The sequence below is a fragment of the Podarcis erhardii genome (genome assembly GCF_964252035.2).
Source record: "Podarcis erhardii genome assembly, chromosome: Z".
Classification (NCBI taxonomy): domain Eukaryota; kingdom Metazoa; phylum Chordata; class Lepidosauria; order Squamata; family Lacertidae; genus Podarcis; species Podarcis erhardii.
Window position 1 is genome coordinate 41,224,006 of NC_138504.1, and position 15,792 is coordinate 41,239,797.

At 44.7% G+C, this 15,792-nt stretch overlaps 1 protein-coding gene across 3 annotated transcripts in view; it reads left to right on the forward strand.

Annotated features, from left to right (window-relative positions):
- C5 (complement C5) overlaps positions 1–15,580 on the forward strand; it is a 77,881-nt gene extending 62,301 nt beyond the window's left edge. For all 3 annotated transcript variants that reach the window (XM_081847427.1, XM_081847426.1, XM_081847428.1), the window contains exons 34-41: positions 1,444–1,546; positions 2,408–2,482; positions 6,846–6,951; positions 8,584–8,670; positions 9,550–9,639; positions 12,648–12,731; positions 13,635–13,773; positions 14,757–15,580. In XM_081847427.1, coding sequence (XP_081703553.1) covers positions 1,444–1,546; positions 2,408–2,482; positions 6,846–6,951; positions 8,584–8,670; positions 9,550–9,639; positions 12,648–12,731; positions 13,635–13,773; positions 14,757–14,886 — 814 coding nt within the window. In that variant the 3' untranslated portion in view covers positions 14,887–15,580. The remainder of the gene's footprint in view (positions 1–1,443; positions 1,547–2,407; positions 2,483–6,845; positions 6,952–8,583; positions 8,671–9,549; positions 9,640–12,647; positions 12,732–13,634; positions 13,774–14,756) is intronic.
- The last annotated feature ends 212 nt before the right edge of the window (positions 15,581–15,792 follow it).

Consider the following 15,792-nt stretch of genomic DNA (forward strand, 5'->3'; position numbering starts at 1 on the left):
GTGGTGAAATAGTGAGTGGAGCCCAGAATGCATGACTTTTGCAGGGGGTGGGGTGGGGGTCTGTTGAGAAAGACAGGCAGTTAAACAGGAGTTGAAGAAATGAAAAGATGGATTAATTATAATGTTGGTGGTCAGAATAGCTGTTACAGAAGGGTTAGGGATATTAGATGAATCCATTCTTTTTCAGTCTTAAAGTAAAGGTAAAGGGACGCCTGACCATTAGGTCCAGTCGTGGACGACTCTGGGGTTGTGGTGCTCATCTCGCTTTATTGGCCAAGGGAGCCGGCGTACAGCTTCCGGGTCATGTGGCCAGCATGACTAAGCCGCTTCTGGCGAACCAGAGCAGCGCACGGAAACACTGTTTACCTTCCTGCCGGAGCGGTACCTATTTATTTACTTGCACTTTTTTTGCATGCTTTCGAACTGCTAGGTTGGCAGGAGCAGGGACCGAGCAACGAGAGCCCACCCTGTTGCGGGGATTCGAACCGCTGACCTTCTGATCTTATATGATTGCTTATTCTGGTTTTCATTTTCCATTTAGATATATTTTTACTGTGCTACATCCATATAAGTCTTACTCAGATTGGAATCAATGGGCATGACTAACTTCGTCCCATTCATTTCATGGCCTCTAGTCTAAAACTTGTTTGGATACAACACCACTGATTTTTGAATTCATAGATTTGCTCTAGTCTGGGGAACCTTTAGGGCTTTCTGCCACCCTCCATGAATTGGAAATACATCCATTTATGTGCCCAGTGTTGGACCTTGGCACACCTGCCAAGAACCAGCTCAGCAGGATAAGTATGTGTGTCTCCCAAATGCAGCAGGGCTGGCTAGCCATATTTTTTAAGTCAGCGTAACCGTTAAACCAGAGAGGATGCAGCAGAGATCATTACATCCCAAGGGTTACATCCACTGTTAGTCCTACATGGAGTAAACTTGTTGAAATTAATGGTCATGACTGATTTGGGCCCATTTCAGTAGGCCTTCTCTAAGTAGAAACTTAGTTGGACACATCTCAAATCATCTAAGCCAGGGGGCCACAAACGTTTTTGAGTGAGTGGGTGCATTTGGAATTTTAGAGTGTTATGGCAGCAGTCACAAAATGGCTGCCATGGGAAGCATGGCATAATAGCTGCCACAACTAAAAGAGCAGAGAAAAAGACAGGACCACAACATAGTGCGGGTATACTCCCTTTGCCCCTGCACATACACCTGTCATCTATGTGCTTCTCTATTCAGAATGAAAGAAGAGGGGTAAGTATCTGATTCTGGCCTGAAAGCTGGGCGTGTTTAAGTGGGTGTATTCAATGGAAGGGATAGCTGGTATTCAGAGGCATATTAGTAATGAATAGGTAGAGGATGCATGTTGGAACCAGAATGGGAGAAGGTTGTTCTCTTTATGGAATCAGGGTCTTGTTCTGCTTTCACCCTGTGTAGGTACAAGCCTATCAGAGGAGAACCTCAGTCTGCCTCCTCCCATGCCGTGATGGATATATCTCTTATCAGTGGATTGGAAGCAAACACAGAAGACTTATCTATTGTAAGTAAGGTGGTCACCCCTGTTAAATAAATAACAACATCAGAACAGCTCTGCTGGATCAGGCCTAAGGCCCATCTGGTCCAGCACTCTGTTCTCACAACAGCCTACCAGATGTCCCAGTGGAAAGTCCCCAAGCAGGACCTGAGATCTCTCCCCACTTGTGATTCCTGATCCTCTGACTCTAGAGGGAGAACAAGGCCATCGTGGCTGGTAGCTCTGCAGTCCTATGCACCATGTTGTCCTGGGGCATTGTGAAAAATTTAATATGGCGGCATGTTGTCACTTTCCACTGCCACCAGGTAACCCCAAGTCTGGGGATCCTCCAGTGTAAGAGGCGGTCCATCAGGCAACCTCTTGACAAGGCCTCCCTCAAGCTGAAACCAGCCCAGTTCGGGTTAGATTACCAGTTTAACATGACAGCCATTTCATGAAAACATGCAACCCAATTCCACTCGCACCATCATAGCCTATTTTTACGGTTTTCTGCTATAGATTCTGTGCTTTTTTTCCTGGTAGTATGCTCCAGTATGCACTACCGACACCTTTTCCTGCCAGGGCCCAGTTGCTGCCCCTGCGCCCCAGGGCTGGCTGGAGTGCAAGTGTCCCACTCCCCGAGGAGTGTGAGGATAGGAGACACAGCATGTGACAGACTGCCCTGCCCTGGCTGCTGGCCTCATGTGCCCTGGTTGCCTCTCTAGCAGAGCTCATGATGGTTGTGGCGGGGCAGGGGCAGGCGCTGCCAGTGAGTACTGGAACCGTTTTTCCCTACAAAGAAGGCACTGTATATGTTAATATAGTTGTTCTTGTGGTCACAACCAAAATTAGTTGCTGAATTCTCTCTCTCTCCCTCTCCCTGCTTAGCTTGCGAATAACATTGACCAATTGATTGCAAGCTATGAGATAACCAATGGACATGTTCTGGTGCAAATAGACTCGGTAGGTTCTCTATGGCTTCTCTGTCCTTTTCATTAAAATAAAATGTTTCATCGGTTATAGTCATTTTCCAGTTCTTCTGTGCCAGGGTTGGATCTTCTCCTAATTCTTATAATCAACCAGTATCTCAGAATTATTCACCAAGTTGTGCAACTGATGTAGGGGGATACTGATTTGGGCAAAAACATAAGTTTTTGACTTTTTAAAGTGGGTTTTTTTGGATAAGGCCAGTCCACTTCCCAGTGGGTAGTATTGCAGGCAGGCCATGTGACCTCCACACTCAGCGGGGGCTGGGCTAAGCCCCCTCGTCATTAGGGAGCCCCGGCTGCGTCACGGCTCCCAGGCAGCCAATCCAGTTGGCTGGGAGGCATGGCTTACCCCTTTTAAGCAGCTGCACTGCCAGGGGATCCCCCCTTCTGGTTCTGGCTTCCGCGGATCTCCCGCCCTCTTTTCATGTGTTCGTCATATTGGCCTTGCTATGGACCTCAGTTGGTCACTGTTGAGGGGCCTGGTAGGAATTTTTCCACTTGGCAAATTGGCACTGGCCATTTGGCTTTCGCCCACCTCGTAGCAATCATCACAACTTTTGTAAGGTTTGGTGGTTAAGCATTGGTAAAAACCTGGTGTGCTGGTCCCGGGGGGAAGGTACCGTGATCGTAGTCAGAGTTCACAAGATGAGAGGCGAGGTCCGAAACTGGGAGCCGGGCGGGAACAGGAACGCTGGAAGGTCAGAAGCAGGAGGCCGGGCAGGGAACAGGAACGCTGGAAGGTCAGGAGCAGGAGGCCGGGCAGGGAACAGGAACACTGGAAGATCTGAAGCCAACAATGACGTTACTCCCGCAACCTGGGACCGGGCTGACTGACCTTTATCTTCTTCTGCCGGCCCTGGAGGCGTGGACTCCTGTGCAGGCTGGGATTCCTCTGGTTCAGCCTCTGAATCGGAATCCCAGGCCATCACACCTGGTTTGGGGGAGGGGAGGTATGGCCATCACCTGCCCCTTCATTTTCAAGGGTATTCCGTTAAAGGAAGCCGGGGGTCGTGGTTCCTGTCCGAAGCCCAAGTGGAGGCTAGGGCCATGGCACAACCTTCCGGTGACCATGGGGGGAGCTCTGAGTTGATCAGGGTTGGACAACTACCAAGAGACTGCGATCTACTCTCAGAATTAAAAACTGGCAGTGATCTACCCCCTTTTTGGGTTCAGGTCAAAGTTGTTGAGCTTTTTTAGGTAGGAGGAAAACACAGATTTTTGTGAATTCAAGCCTAAGCTCAAGGAGGGAGAAAGAGCTTACTCGCTGAGTAAGCTCCATCTTCCGTTCTGCAGCTCATGCAACAATGGAGGGCAGGGCCAGATTCTATTTTACCAACGCTAAGGAAAGGGACCACGATCTACCAAGACCTCCCGGGGATCTACCAGTAGATCATGATCGACCTGTTGGACGTCCCTGATGTACATCAACAGGGCTCCCCCTACTGGTGGTTAACCCTTGTGAGACTTCCTGCATGGCGTGCAGGAGTCAGATATAGTCAGTTCAATTCCAGTGCCTAAGCCAATACCACTCACATTCTGCAACCAATAAAGTTGTGGCCTAAATTTTGCCCATTAACCCAATATACAGTGTCCACATGTTATTATTCAACATAAGGGGAAGGCCTTGGGGTCTTGACACGCAACATTGTTTTACCAGTCTGGTGTTTGTTGCTTGGGAGGAAGGGTAGGATCGACTTGTACATCATTGTTATCTACCTTTATTATTATTATTATTTATCATTGTTATGTTACCTTTCCCGCCCCGACCTGGCCACAGTGATCCATGCGACGGTCATCTCCAGGCTTGACTACTGTAATTCGCTCTACGAGGGGCTGCACTTGAAGCTGTCCCAGAAACTCCAGCGGGTACAGAATGCTGCAGCGAGGCTCCTCACGGGGTCTCTGCCACGGGAGCATATTCACCCAGTGCTTTTCAAGCTGCACTGGCTCCCGGTGGAGTACAGGGTCAGATTTAAGGTGCTGGTTTTGACCTTTAAAGCCCTTCACGGCCTAGGACCCTCGTACCCACGGGACCGCCTCTCCCGGTATGCCCCACGGAGAGCCTCAAGGTCCATAAATAGCAACACCCTAGTGGTCCCGGGCCCTAAGGAAGTTAGATTGGCTTCAACCAGAGCTAGGGCCTTTTCAACTCTGGCTCCGGCCTGGTGGAACGCTCTGCCTCATGAGACCAGGGCCCTGCAGAATCTGATTTCTTTCCGCAGGGCCTGTAAGACAGAGTCAATTTGAGCCAATTTGATTCCCTCCCTCCCTTTCTTTCTTTTTTCCTTTCCTTCTCCTCCTGCGATGAGGCTACATTTTAATATTTTAATGTTTCCATATTTTAATGTTGTATTTTAATTTTGTTTTTAAGTTGTAATCATTCAATTTGTTTTTATTATTGCTTGTAAGCCACTCTGAGCCCGGCCTTGGCTGGGGAGGGCAGGGTATAAATAAAAATTATTATTATTATTATTATTATTATTATTATTATTATTATTATTTATTACCATCATGCAGTGTATTATTAATAATTAATTATGATCTGTTATGCCAGGTTTCCAAATCTGCATAGAGCATTCTTTCAGGTATCAAAAAAGGGGAATAGGGGAATGAGTTTTTCAGAGTACTGAGGCATCTTTCCTAAACCAGTGAAAACCAATGGCTAGAAACTTTAAAAATAAATTAAAAATGTGCCAACGACTGAGATACTTGAGGCCAGACTACAATGTGATGCAAGCTGGCTATGACCAGATATCCCAATATTTTCCACCTTTTACTCAAATACAGTTGCAGTTTGTGTTCCAAATTGCAGTGGCAGTGGGAGAGGTGCTTAGCTCTGCCTGATTTGCACATAAGTCAGACCATGGCTTAGTGCAAAATGTGTAGGCTCTAGAAGAGAAGATCCTGGCCACTTTGCTTCTCCCTGGTCATTTTGCTGCTTGCACTATTATGCTGAGCTGAGCCATGGGAAGGTCCATAGCTCAGTGGCAGAACCACCCAGAGTGGTTGGGGCAACCCAGGCAGGTGGGTGGGGTACAAATAAAAGTAATAATAATAATAATAATAATAATAATAATAATAATAATAATAATAAAATTTTTTATTTATATCCCACTCTCCCCAGCTGAAGCCGGGCTCAGGGCGGCTAACAACAATAAAATAGTACAACATTCTAAAATCATTTCATTATAAAATTAATTCAATTCAAATTGATGGCAACCATTAGGCTAAAGTTCTGTGAAGATTGCTAAAGGAGGGAGTCAAAGGCCTGGTGGAACAGCTCTGTCTTGCAGGCCCTGCGGAAAGATGTCAAGCCCCGCAGGGCCCTAGTCTCTTGTGACAGAGCGTTCCACCAGATTGGAGCCACAGCCAAAAAAGCCCTAGCTCTAGTTGAGGCCAGCCTAACCTCTCTGTGGCCTGGGACCTTCAGGATGTTTTTGTTTGTAGACTGTAAGTTCCTCTGTGGGACATATCAGGAGAGGCGGTCCCATAGGTACGAGGGTCCTAGGCCGTATAGGGCTTTAAAGGTTAAAACCAGCACCTTAAACCTGATCCTGTACCCCACCGGGTGCCAGTGCAGCTGGTATAGCACCAGGTGAATGTGATCTCGCAGCGAGGACCCCGTAAGGAGTCTCGCCGTGGCATTCTGCACCCGCTGGAGTTTCTGGGTCAGTCTCTGGGTCAGTAAGATGATGATGATGCAGAAAGTCCAGGCTCTATCACTGGTGTCTCCAGATAGGGCTCAGAAACACGCGTGCCTGATTTCCAGGGGATCCATTCTCAGGCAGTGTGGGCAGTATTAGGCTAGATGGACCAGCTATCTGACTCTGTATAAGGCAGTTTCCTGAGGTTGCAGTTTAGCTGTCCCATACAAACCACATGCCATAAATCATAAGACAAACCTTGGCTGAACCATGAACCTGGGTTTGGACAACACACCAAGCCATTGCTTAGCTCAGCACTAACCATTCAGAGCAGATTTGGGGAGGGTGCTGTGATGAGGTTGCATTGTAAGAATGGAAATCCTTATACTAATGGAAAGAGTGATTTGGATACTGCCCTGTGCTTGTAGGGAGGATGTTCGTGTGGAATTAGCGGGGGGGGGGGGGTACATTGCCCTGCATGGTGCCACCTTTTTGCCATACACCACAAGTAGATTTCATTGATTTTTTTTTCCCTGGGGCTAAATTTACATTTCTTCCCCATGACTGTTTTGCATGAATGAACTCAGGCTCTTTGGACTTACAATGCAAGGAGATTGGGGGGAAATAGGCCCCATGGTTGTGGGGAAATTCCTCAAGTCAATCCATCCTAACTTGTATTCTGTTTCCAATAAGATTCCAGCAAATGAATTTCTGTGCATTGGGTTCCGAGTAACAGAAGTATTCCGTGTTGGAATGGCAAGCCCAGGAAGCTTCACAGTGTATGAATATCACACCCCTGGTAAGGAGACGGTTCCTCTAAGCCAGAGCTTTCCAAACTGTGTGTCACGACACATTAGTGTGTCGGCTGCAGTGTGTAGGTGTGTCATGCACATGCTCCCTGCTCTTCTTCCGGGGCTGGAAAGGGGTTGTTTGTGAAATATACTTGGAGTCGAGTGTGGATTTCATGCTCTTTATTCAGCTCATAGTAGCGAGGAATGAAAGTTCCCCCAAAATGCCTGCTTTATATACATTATTTACACAATGGGCCCCACATGATTGGCTAATTCCAGGATTCTCCTGTAGGCCAATCAGGTTGCGGATTCACTTTCACCTGGAGCTGGATTGGGTGGCTCCTGTGGACCAATCAGACTGCTGCATTCTGGATCCTATTGTTCTAGGACCAATCAGACTGCTGCATTCTGAATCCTATTGTTCTAGGACCAACCAGACTGCTGCATTTTGGATCCTATTCAACTCAGTACATAACAGTTTGGTTTGCTAGTAAAACTGAATTACTGTGTCGCGAAATGATGCATGCCTAAAAAGTGTGTCACCAGCATGAAAAGTTTTGAGAACTCTGCCCTAAGCAATGGCAGTATATAGCAGGCTTTGGGTGCAAGAGGTCCAAATTTCAATCCAGGCAGGTCTTAGAAGGACCTCTTTCTGAAGATCTGGAAAACCACTGCCATTGAGTGTTGACAGTGCTGGGCTAGATGGAGCAGTGGTTTGACAGGGGATAAGGCAGCTTCCCTCTGTTCCCTTTCCCCACTTGATCTTCACAGCTGGACTTGCGCTAGTGCTTGCATCCTTGAGCAGCTGCCAGGACTCTGGCATCTCAGGAGGGTCCATCACTGATCCCTGCCCTGAGCCCTCCCGGAAATAAATTTGCCTGGCCCAGCCCTCCAAGCAGCACCAGGTGACTGGGCTTAACTGCCATTTTAATTTCCCACAATACCCTGGAGCAACACTATATAGAGGATATTACTGGGAATGGGGGCTGCCCCTAGGCACCTGGTGCTGCTTACACCAGTGCTGCCTCCGCTGGGTAAGACCATCAGAGGACCAGCCCAAGGGCACATGAGCCACACCTCTGTCATGTCTGAAGCCAGTCATGCACCAGTCAGAGTGGTGTGATTTCTAGGACCAAATGTGACATTACATTAATTGCATGAATGCAATTAATTACACAGGGTTCTTGGTTATGGAAAGAGTTGCTATGAAGAAGTCGGAGTGGCCAAGGAGCTGTGGGGTGGGGGAGTTGAATTCTTTCCCTCTTTGTCATGATCACAACAAAAATCTCCTCTCTGTAGTTGTTTGCTTTTCATGGGAAGCAACTCCCTTTGGTGTCAAGAGGAGTTTCCCCTGAAATGCAAACAGTAGCTTTGAAGAGGTGAGAGAAAAACTCCCCCTAGCCACACCACACTATTCCAAAGCTGCTCAGGCTTTTCATCTGCTGCTGTTTACATAACAAAAGACACGTGTGCTAATTGCAGTCATGTCCATAATTTCACATCTTACTTGGTCCTCATTAGGGCTCCGAATTCTTTCTGAGTTTCTCAGTAGAATTGCTCTGTATTCTTGTTTACATCTTGGCTCGTGGGACTTTGACACCCACCACTCTCTGTCTTTCTGGAACTTTGATTTCCCACAGATAAACAGTGCTCTGTATTTTACGATCCTTATGGAGAAGATTCACTCGTAAGACTCTGTGAAGGGGTAGAGTGCAAATGTATGGAAGGTAAAAATGTTTTCCTGCAAATGGGGATGGAATAATTTGCCAGCTTTATTTCTCTTTGCTTGATTTATCCAATCTTCAATTCAGTTCTCCACATTTCTGTAACAATTTGCAAATTTTCCTTAAAAAAAACAACCCTAATAAAATTTCTTCAACATTTATTCCAATAAACTATTTTTTTGTAATCAGTTTTGACTAATATATTAGGAGAACTGGCTTGCAGAATGCCTTTTGTATGTTATTTTCACTAATATATTCATATTTGTGCACATGTTCCCCTAATACATAAAAATATTGTTTGGATGTAGAACAGCATAGCAAATTTCAGATAAATGCACATTTTGAGGGTGGTCATGTTTTGGTTCTCATATTGTTTTGGAAAGTGCAAATTTGATAAATTTGGCTTTAAATAAGAATGGAATCAAATCTCCCCTCACTCTACATGCAAGTAAATTCCTACTGACTTCAATGGAACTCACTTCCCAAGTGACATTGCTGCCAGCGTTTAAATTGCTAATATATTACAGGATCGCGTAGTGTGACTCATTGCATTGAAGGCCTTAGTGTGAAAGTGTTTCCTGCTGTTAATAGGAATTTATAAGTGTGAGCTACAACAAAATGTTCCAGCCAGCCACACCAACCTTCAAGCCATTCCATTCTGTTCCCCTCCCACAACAGTAATTCAGAATTCCATGGCTGCTGAGGTCGCTCAGCCTTATTGGGCTGTTTTTTGAGTCCCCTGCCCTTTGCTTTGTAGGAACAATTAAAGGATTCTCTTGGTTCGCTGGAACAACTTAAGCAGATATTGGGGCGGGGGGAAGGAAGTTGGAACAAGGCAAAAAGTTTCTGCTTGTGCTGTTTCTCTGTTTTGCTCAAATATAGCGGAATGTGGTCGCATGCAGAAAAGACTGGATGGGTCTATAAGTTTCAATTCTCGGAATGAAGTGGCATGCCAGAAGGACATTGCATATGGTAAGATTTTGAGGGTTGGTGCATGCTATTCGTCCCCCCCCCCCATATTTACTTTCAGCATTTTTACTCTGCCTTTTAACTCAGAAGGGTTTCAGAAAGGCATAATAATAATAATAATAATAATAATAATAATAATAATAATAATAATTTATACCCCGCCCTCCCCAGCTGAAGCGCGGCTCAGGGCGGCTAACAACAATAAAATAATAAACATTCTAAAATCATTTCATTATAAAATTAATTCAAATCAAATTGATGGCAACCATTGGGCTAGAGTTCTGTGAAGATTGCCAAAGGAGGGAGTCAGGCTGTGCCCTTTAAAAATAGTATGAAGGTAGCCCCTCCTGTCAGGCTCACAGTCTAAAAAGACACGACACACAAGGAGAAAGGAGTGGGAGGGAGGAGGGGAAAGCATTCACAAGCACAAGTTCTTCCAAGTTATAGTTATTAAAGTTACAGCCAGTGTCAGTGGTGGTTATTGTGATCTTGGCCTTGATAAAGAACAGTCTCTTCCCTGAAAGCACCCTTCCTCCATCAGATCCAGGAACAGAACTGGTGCTAATGACCAAGCCAGGAGCACAGGGCAGTTCGTCCCTCAGACAGCTGACTTGATGACAGTTAGAATCTGACCAGCAGGGCAGTGTTTTAAAAGCCGTCCAGGAAGCTGGAATACAGGATTAGACAAATTCATGGAGGAGAAGGCCATCAATGTCTCCAAGCCATGATGGATATATTCTCCCTCAAGAGTCGGAGGCAATATGGGTTGCTGGGAAGTACAAGTAGGGAGAATTCTGTTGCAATCAAGTCCTGATTGTGTGTTTCCCATTGAGACTTGTGTGCTTGCCATCATGTCATCCACTGTGAGAACAGGGTTGTGGACTAGGGGAGAATAGGATTGTGGTCTAGATGGGCCTACAACCTGATCTTCTTATGTTTGTGTAATCATGGTGCCATGAAGCAGAAGAGGTACAGGCTGTGTCACAAAGAGACACAGTACCCTTCAGCACTTCCCCTTTGATCTCCCAGTCTGAGGATGTGGGCCTTCTTACTTGACTCAAAGGCTGAAGGCTCCATGTAGCTCCAGCTCTCTGCTAGACAACATCCCCAACAGGAGTGAATCCTTGAGCTAGTAGGGCCCACTGGGAACTGTCCATGGTCCTGACTGATCCAACCTGTTTAAAGAGACCTGACCAGTCTTAGCATGCTCAGAAGAGGTCGAGCCTCTGTCTGCATCCTTTCCAAGCTTCAAGACCCATGGAAAAGTATATCCTGCACTCCAGAGCTGGTGTAAGATTCTAGGTGGTAGTGTCTGGGTCAGCTTCATCTAGGAGACCTTCCAGCCTGATCTAGCAAGATAAGAATAATTATCAACTGAATTATTTTATCTCTCAGTTAGGGCCTAATGATGCTCAGAACACCCCTCCCCATCAAAGATGGGGGGGGGATGTAAAGGAGCAACACTGTGGTTTGGAGATGGGTACTATAATATGATACAGTGGCCTCAGATTGTGCCTGAGAATGTTTAAGAGCAAATTATGAGCATGTTCAGTTCTCCAGGGCTGTTGCCAGCTGTAGTCTAGTATCTTGAGGGCAACATATTGGCTGCCTCCATTTTACTGTGTTCTGGCAAGCATGCAACATGGAAATCAGGTTCAGATATTGTATAATCTTACTGGCCAGTGATTTTGGGACCCTCAGGTGCAGCCTCCCTCCCATGTGAAAAAGGCAGGGTATTCAAAGTACACATTTTCTTGTATTGCATTTGATTATCTTGGATACTCTGAAAAATATAGAAATGGTTGCACTCTTAGGGTTTCAGGCTCCTCTGCCGTTCTTGGTATTCTAGCAAATGCCCAAACTTTCCACCCTCTGGAGGTGATCTTTAATTTTATATTTATATATGTCACCCGGTGTAATATTAAACTCAAAACAGTTTGTAATTCCAATTAAAACAATAAGATGTCTGGACATACAGGAGAGAGGAATAGTGATTCAGCTGTCTCTCTGTTAGCTCCTGCTGACAGAAGATAATTATTTAGTGATTGATAACAGTGAGACAGATAGTCTGACTACTAAATCACTCTGTAGTTAAGGGTGACCTGGGAGTTAACCAATAATTACTTTTAAGAGAGGACTCCATATTCTATTTATTTGATTTTTTTGTTCTTATTTTACTGTAATATGGGGAAATCTTAATTAATTTTTTTAAAATCCCAATAAGATGTGCAATAAAGCAAATTAAATCCTGTAAGCAAATGGCCCAAATACCAACTAAACCAATAGTGAAAATTTAATGTCTAGTGTTTAAAATTCAGCAACCTTCCAGACCTTTTAAATTTTTATTTAGAATACTTATATCCTGCTTTATAGCCCCAGGAGGCTCTCAGACAACTTACAAAAGACCCCCACAGCAAAAGTTGCGCTCAAATCTGGTTCAGGAATATAAGTAACAAGGTGCCAGGATTATTTAGGCAGCATTTCCTGCCCTAAGGCTGGTCTTCAGACTATAAAAAGGGCCCTGCTGGGTCAGTTCAAAGATCCCATCTAGTCCGTTCTCACAGTGGCAACCAGATGTCCCAAAGGGAAGCCCTCAAAATGTCCTGGTGTTGCCCTTTGACCTTTTCCTACTATGCATCAGAGCCCGGTCCTGTGGCAGTGGAGTGGAGCTGAACAACTGAATCCTCCTCAGCCCACATTGGAGGTAGTCCTCTTGTGACTTTAAATACAAAACTTAAAATACAACATTTTAAAATACAAAAAATTATTTAAAATTAAAATTCCCAGGGGAACAAAAATGACTTAACTGGACTTCCATCATCAGGATGTCACAGATGAAAACATGCTGTCTGCTATTGATGGTGGGAATTGGTGATAGCAGCCTTCCACCTCTGCTCAGAGAAAATGCAGAGACTCTTACCGTCACTTTTAATGAACAAACTCAAGAATGAACCTTTGTCCAGCATTGTTGTTCTTACTGGTTTATTATTATTATTATTTCTCCTCTGTAGTCTATAAAGTGAATATCCTGTCCTCCAAGCCAGAAGGAAGCTTTGTTAAATACACTGCATCTGTCCTAGATCTCTATAAAAGAGGTGAGAGCATTTGTTATCATGAGCTGAAATGATTCCATTAAGATACAACGGGAGCAGCGAACCCAGTGGCTTTCCAGTTACTGTTGGAGTCCCAATCCCCATCAAGCCAATGGCCAGAGATTTGTTTGTTTATTTGATTGATTAAATTTCTATACCGCCCTTCATCCAAGGGCCACAGAGTGGTTTACAATATAAAAACACAAAACCACATGACATAGTAACAACACCCTACCACCGTTTAAAAGGCCATAGATTGTTTAACTAGCCAAAGGAATGGTGGGAGTTGTCATCCAGTAATCTCAGGAACACGGGTGGTGCTGTGGTCTAAACCATAGAGCCTAGGGCTTGCCGATCAGAAGGTCGGCAGTTCAAATCCCCTCGGCGGGGTGAGCTCCCGTTGCTCAGTCCCTGCTCCTGCCAATCTAGCAGTTCGAAAGCACGTCAAAGTGCAAGTAGATAAATAGGTACCGCTCTGGCAGGAAGGTAAACGGCATTTCTGTGCGCTGCTCTGGTTCGCCAGAAGCGGCTTAGTCATGCTGACCTGGAAGCTGTACTCCCTCAGCCAGTAAAGCGAGATGAGCACCGCAACTCCAGAGTCATCCGCGACTGGACTTAATGGTCAGGGGTCCCTTTACCTTTACTAATCTCAGGAAGACCCCCCCCCCAAAGTGTTCCATGAGGAGAGCATGAAGTCATGGCCATGTGGGAAACATTTTTCACCCCAAGCACCACCTTCCCATCTGGACAGCCTTCTGAGGGCTGCATGCCAGTGTTGGGCAGGGTCAGAGGCAAACATGGGCAGAACAACAAATATAAATTTTATCTTTGTGATTCTGTCTTGCAGAAATGACAGAACTACTAGCTGGCCTTTGGGCTCCTTCTAACCTCCTATTTTTACTCCAGGGGAGGCTTTTGCTCAGAAGAACTCAGAAGTCATCTTTATTAAAAAGAATTCATGTGTCGATGTTCAGCTTAATCCAGGAGAGAATTACCTGATCATGGGGAAAGAGGCCTTGAAGATAGGAGATGGTGCCAATGCCAAGTAAGTAAGCTTGGATTTACAGTGCATGATATGTAAAGAGTACGTTCGGGGCTTTTTTAATTTAGAGAAAAGTTGAGGGTATCTTATGTAGGTGGGGGTGGGGAAAAACCTAAGTAGGGATCCCAATAAATAGCCCAATGAAGAGGGGGTGGGGAATGGAGTATTCAGGAAGAGAACAGGGCTAGCTGCTTAGAAACCTGAACAGGATACTCCATTCTACACATTAGGATTGTAGCAGCAATATTTGGGATGATGGGGAAGAGGTGAGGTGGTAATAGTGTTATTTTGGATATTACCCAAATGTATTATTCACCTCTGCATTGCAAGAGAAAGAGTTGAACCCAATGTCAGACTATTTCTATTATTTTCAAAAGGTCTACAGTTCAGTACAGTACAGTTCAGTTGGCCACAACCCAAAGTATTTCAGGAAGCAGTTGAAAGTTGGGTTGTTGTTTTTTTGGTAGACTGGGGTGAAGAGAGGAGGTGGAGAGAGCAACCATTCATTTCAATGGGTCTTCTCTGAGTAGAACTTAATTGGTGACAGCCTTTAAAATGTATAAAGTTAAATGTTCAATGGACATCTCTCCTTCAATAATGTATAGTACAGTTTTAGCACTGTGCCCTGAGCACTACCTACAGTAGAAAATAGACATGCAGGTTTTTATTTAGTTAGTTATGATAATATTTTTAAACTGCCTTTTGATGCAAAGAAGGCCCCCTACATGGTGTATGACCACCCTTGGAAACTAATGAAATTGCTAGAACAAATTAAGCATTAAAACAGAATGAATTTTTTTGTACCCGCTGAGTATCTGAACACTCTTCAAAGACAGTCCCATGTAGTGCATCTTGCAGTAGTGTAAACTGTAAATGACCAAGACACGCATCATTGGCCAGATCCATCAAATTTACTTTAGCAGTTTGCATTCCTTCCATTATTTCACTTAGTTTAAAATGCCCCTTTCCTTCTCCCTTTTTTGTAGATACCAGTATCCATTAGATGCCATGACCTGGATTGAATGGTGGCCTACTGACTCATCTTGTGCTTTGTGCCACGACTTTGTAGAATCAGTGGAGGATTTTGTGGAAGATCTCTTTCTCAATGGTTGTTAAACTACTAAAAAACTTTTGTGAACAGTCTTCAGACTGATCAAAGCTTGCCGGAACATGTTTTTTCCTATGGTTCTTCCCAGCCTTTTAAACAAGGAGAGCTGTATCTGTCTACATATAAAATAGCACTTATTTTTCTAGGAAGTATCTGAGAATCCAGTTTTTGTGTGTTTATAATACAATGAGCTTAATATAAGTGGGTGGGGGGGGGGAAGGTGTTGCATGCTTCAGTACTGTGGACAATGTATAATATCCAATACATAATACATTGCCCAACATGGGACTTGCCCACACTTCTGCTTGTCTCCTGCTTAGATAGCATAGGTCTGAGTGGTTCTCCCCTTGCCCTGCTCCTTACATAGGGAAAAGCTGCTCTTTACCACTAAATCAGAGCAAAAGTCAATCTGGAGAAAACAAGGTTTGCCATTTGCTCCGACTGAGTGCTAAAGAGCAGTTTTCCTCAGGGGAAGGCAGTGGGACATTAGAAAGTGTGGATGAGCCTAACAATCCTAATAATTATCCTAATAATTCACCAAGAATCCATCTCTATTCCATATGTTTTCCTTCTGCATTCAAAAGTTATCACCATTCATATTTTGTATTTTGTTCTTTTGTTGTTGCTGCTAAGAATATGCATGTCTGGAGACATTCTAAGCCATTGCTGGTGTTTAGAAAATAAATGGGACTTAAATCATAACGATCTTGTCTCCTTGATTTCAAAGGATCTAACTTCAGCTAAGCAGCAGAGCAACCCTAATTATAGAAAGCTAGTGCCATTTATGCCCTACTTAAGGTACCTTTTTTGTTGGTTAAGTTCCACCAAGGCGCTAGATTACATGAGTGAGCTTAAAGGCAGTTGGTCTAGGTCTCCTTGCCCTGTTCTGCCCCTGCTATACCCCCAGAATGCCT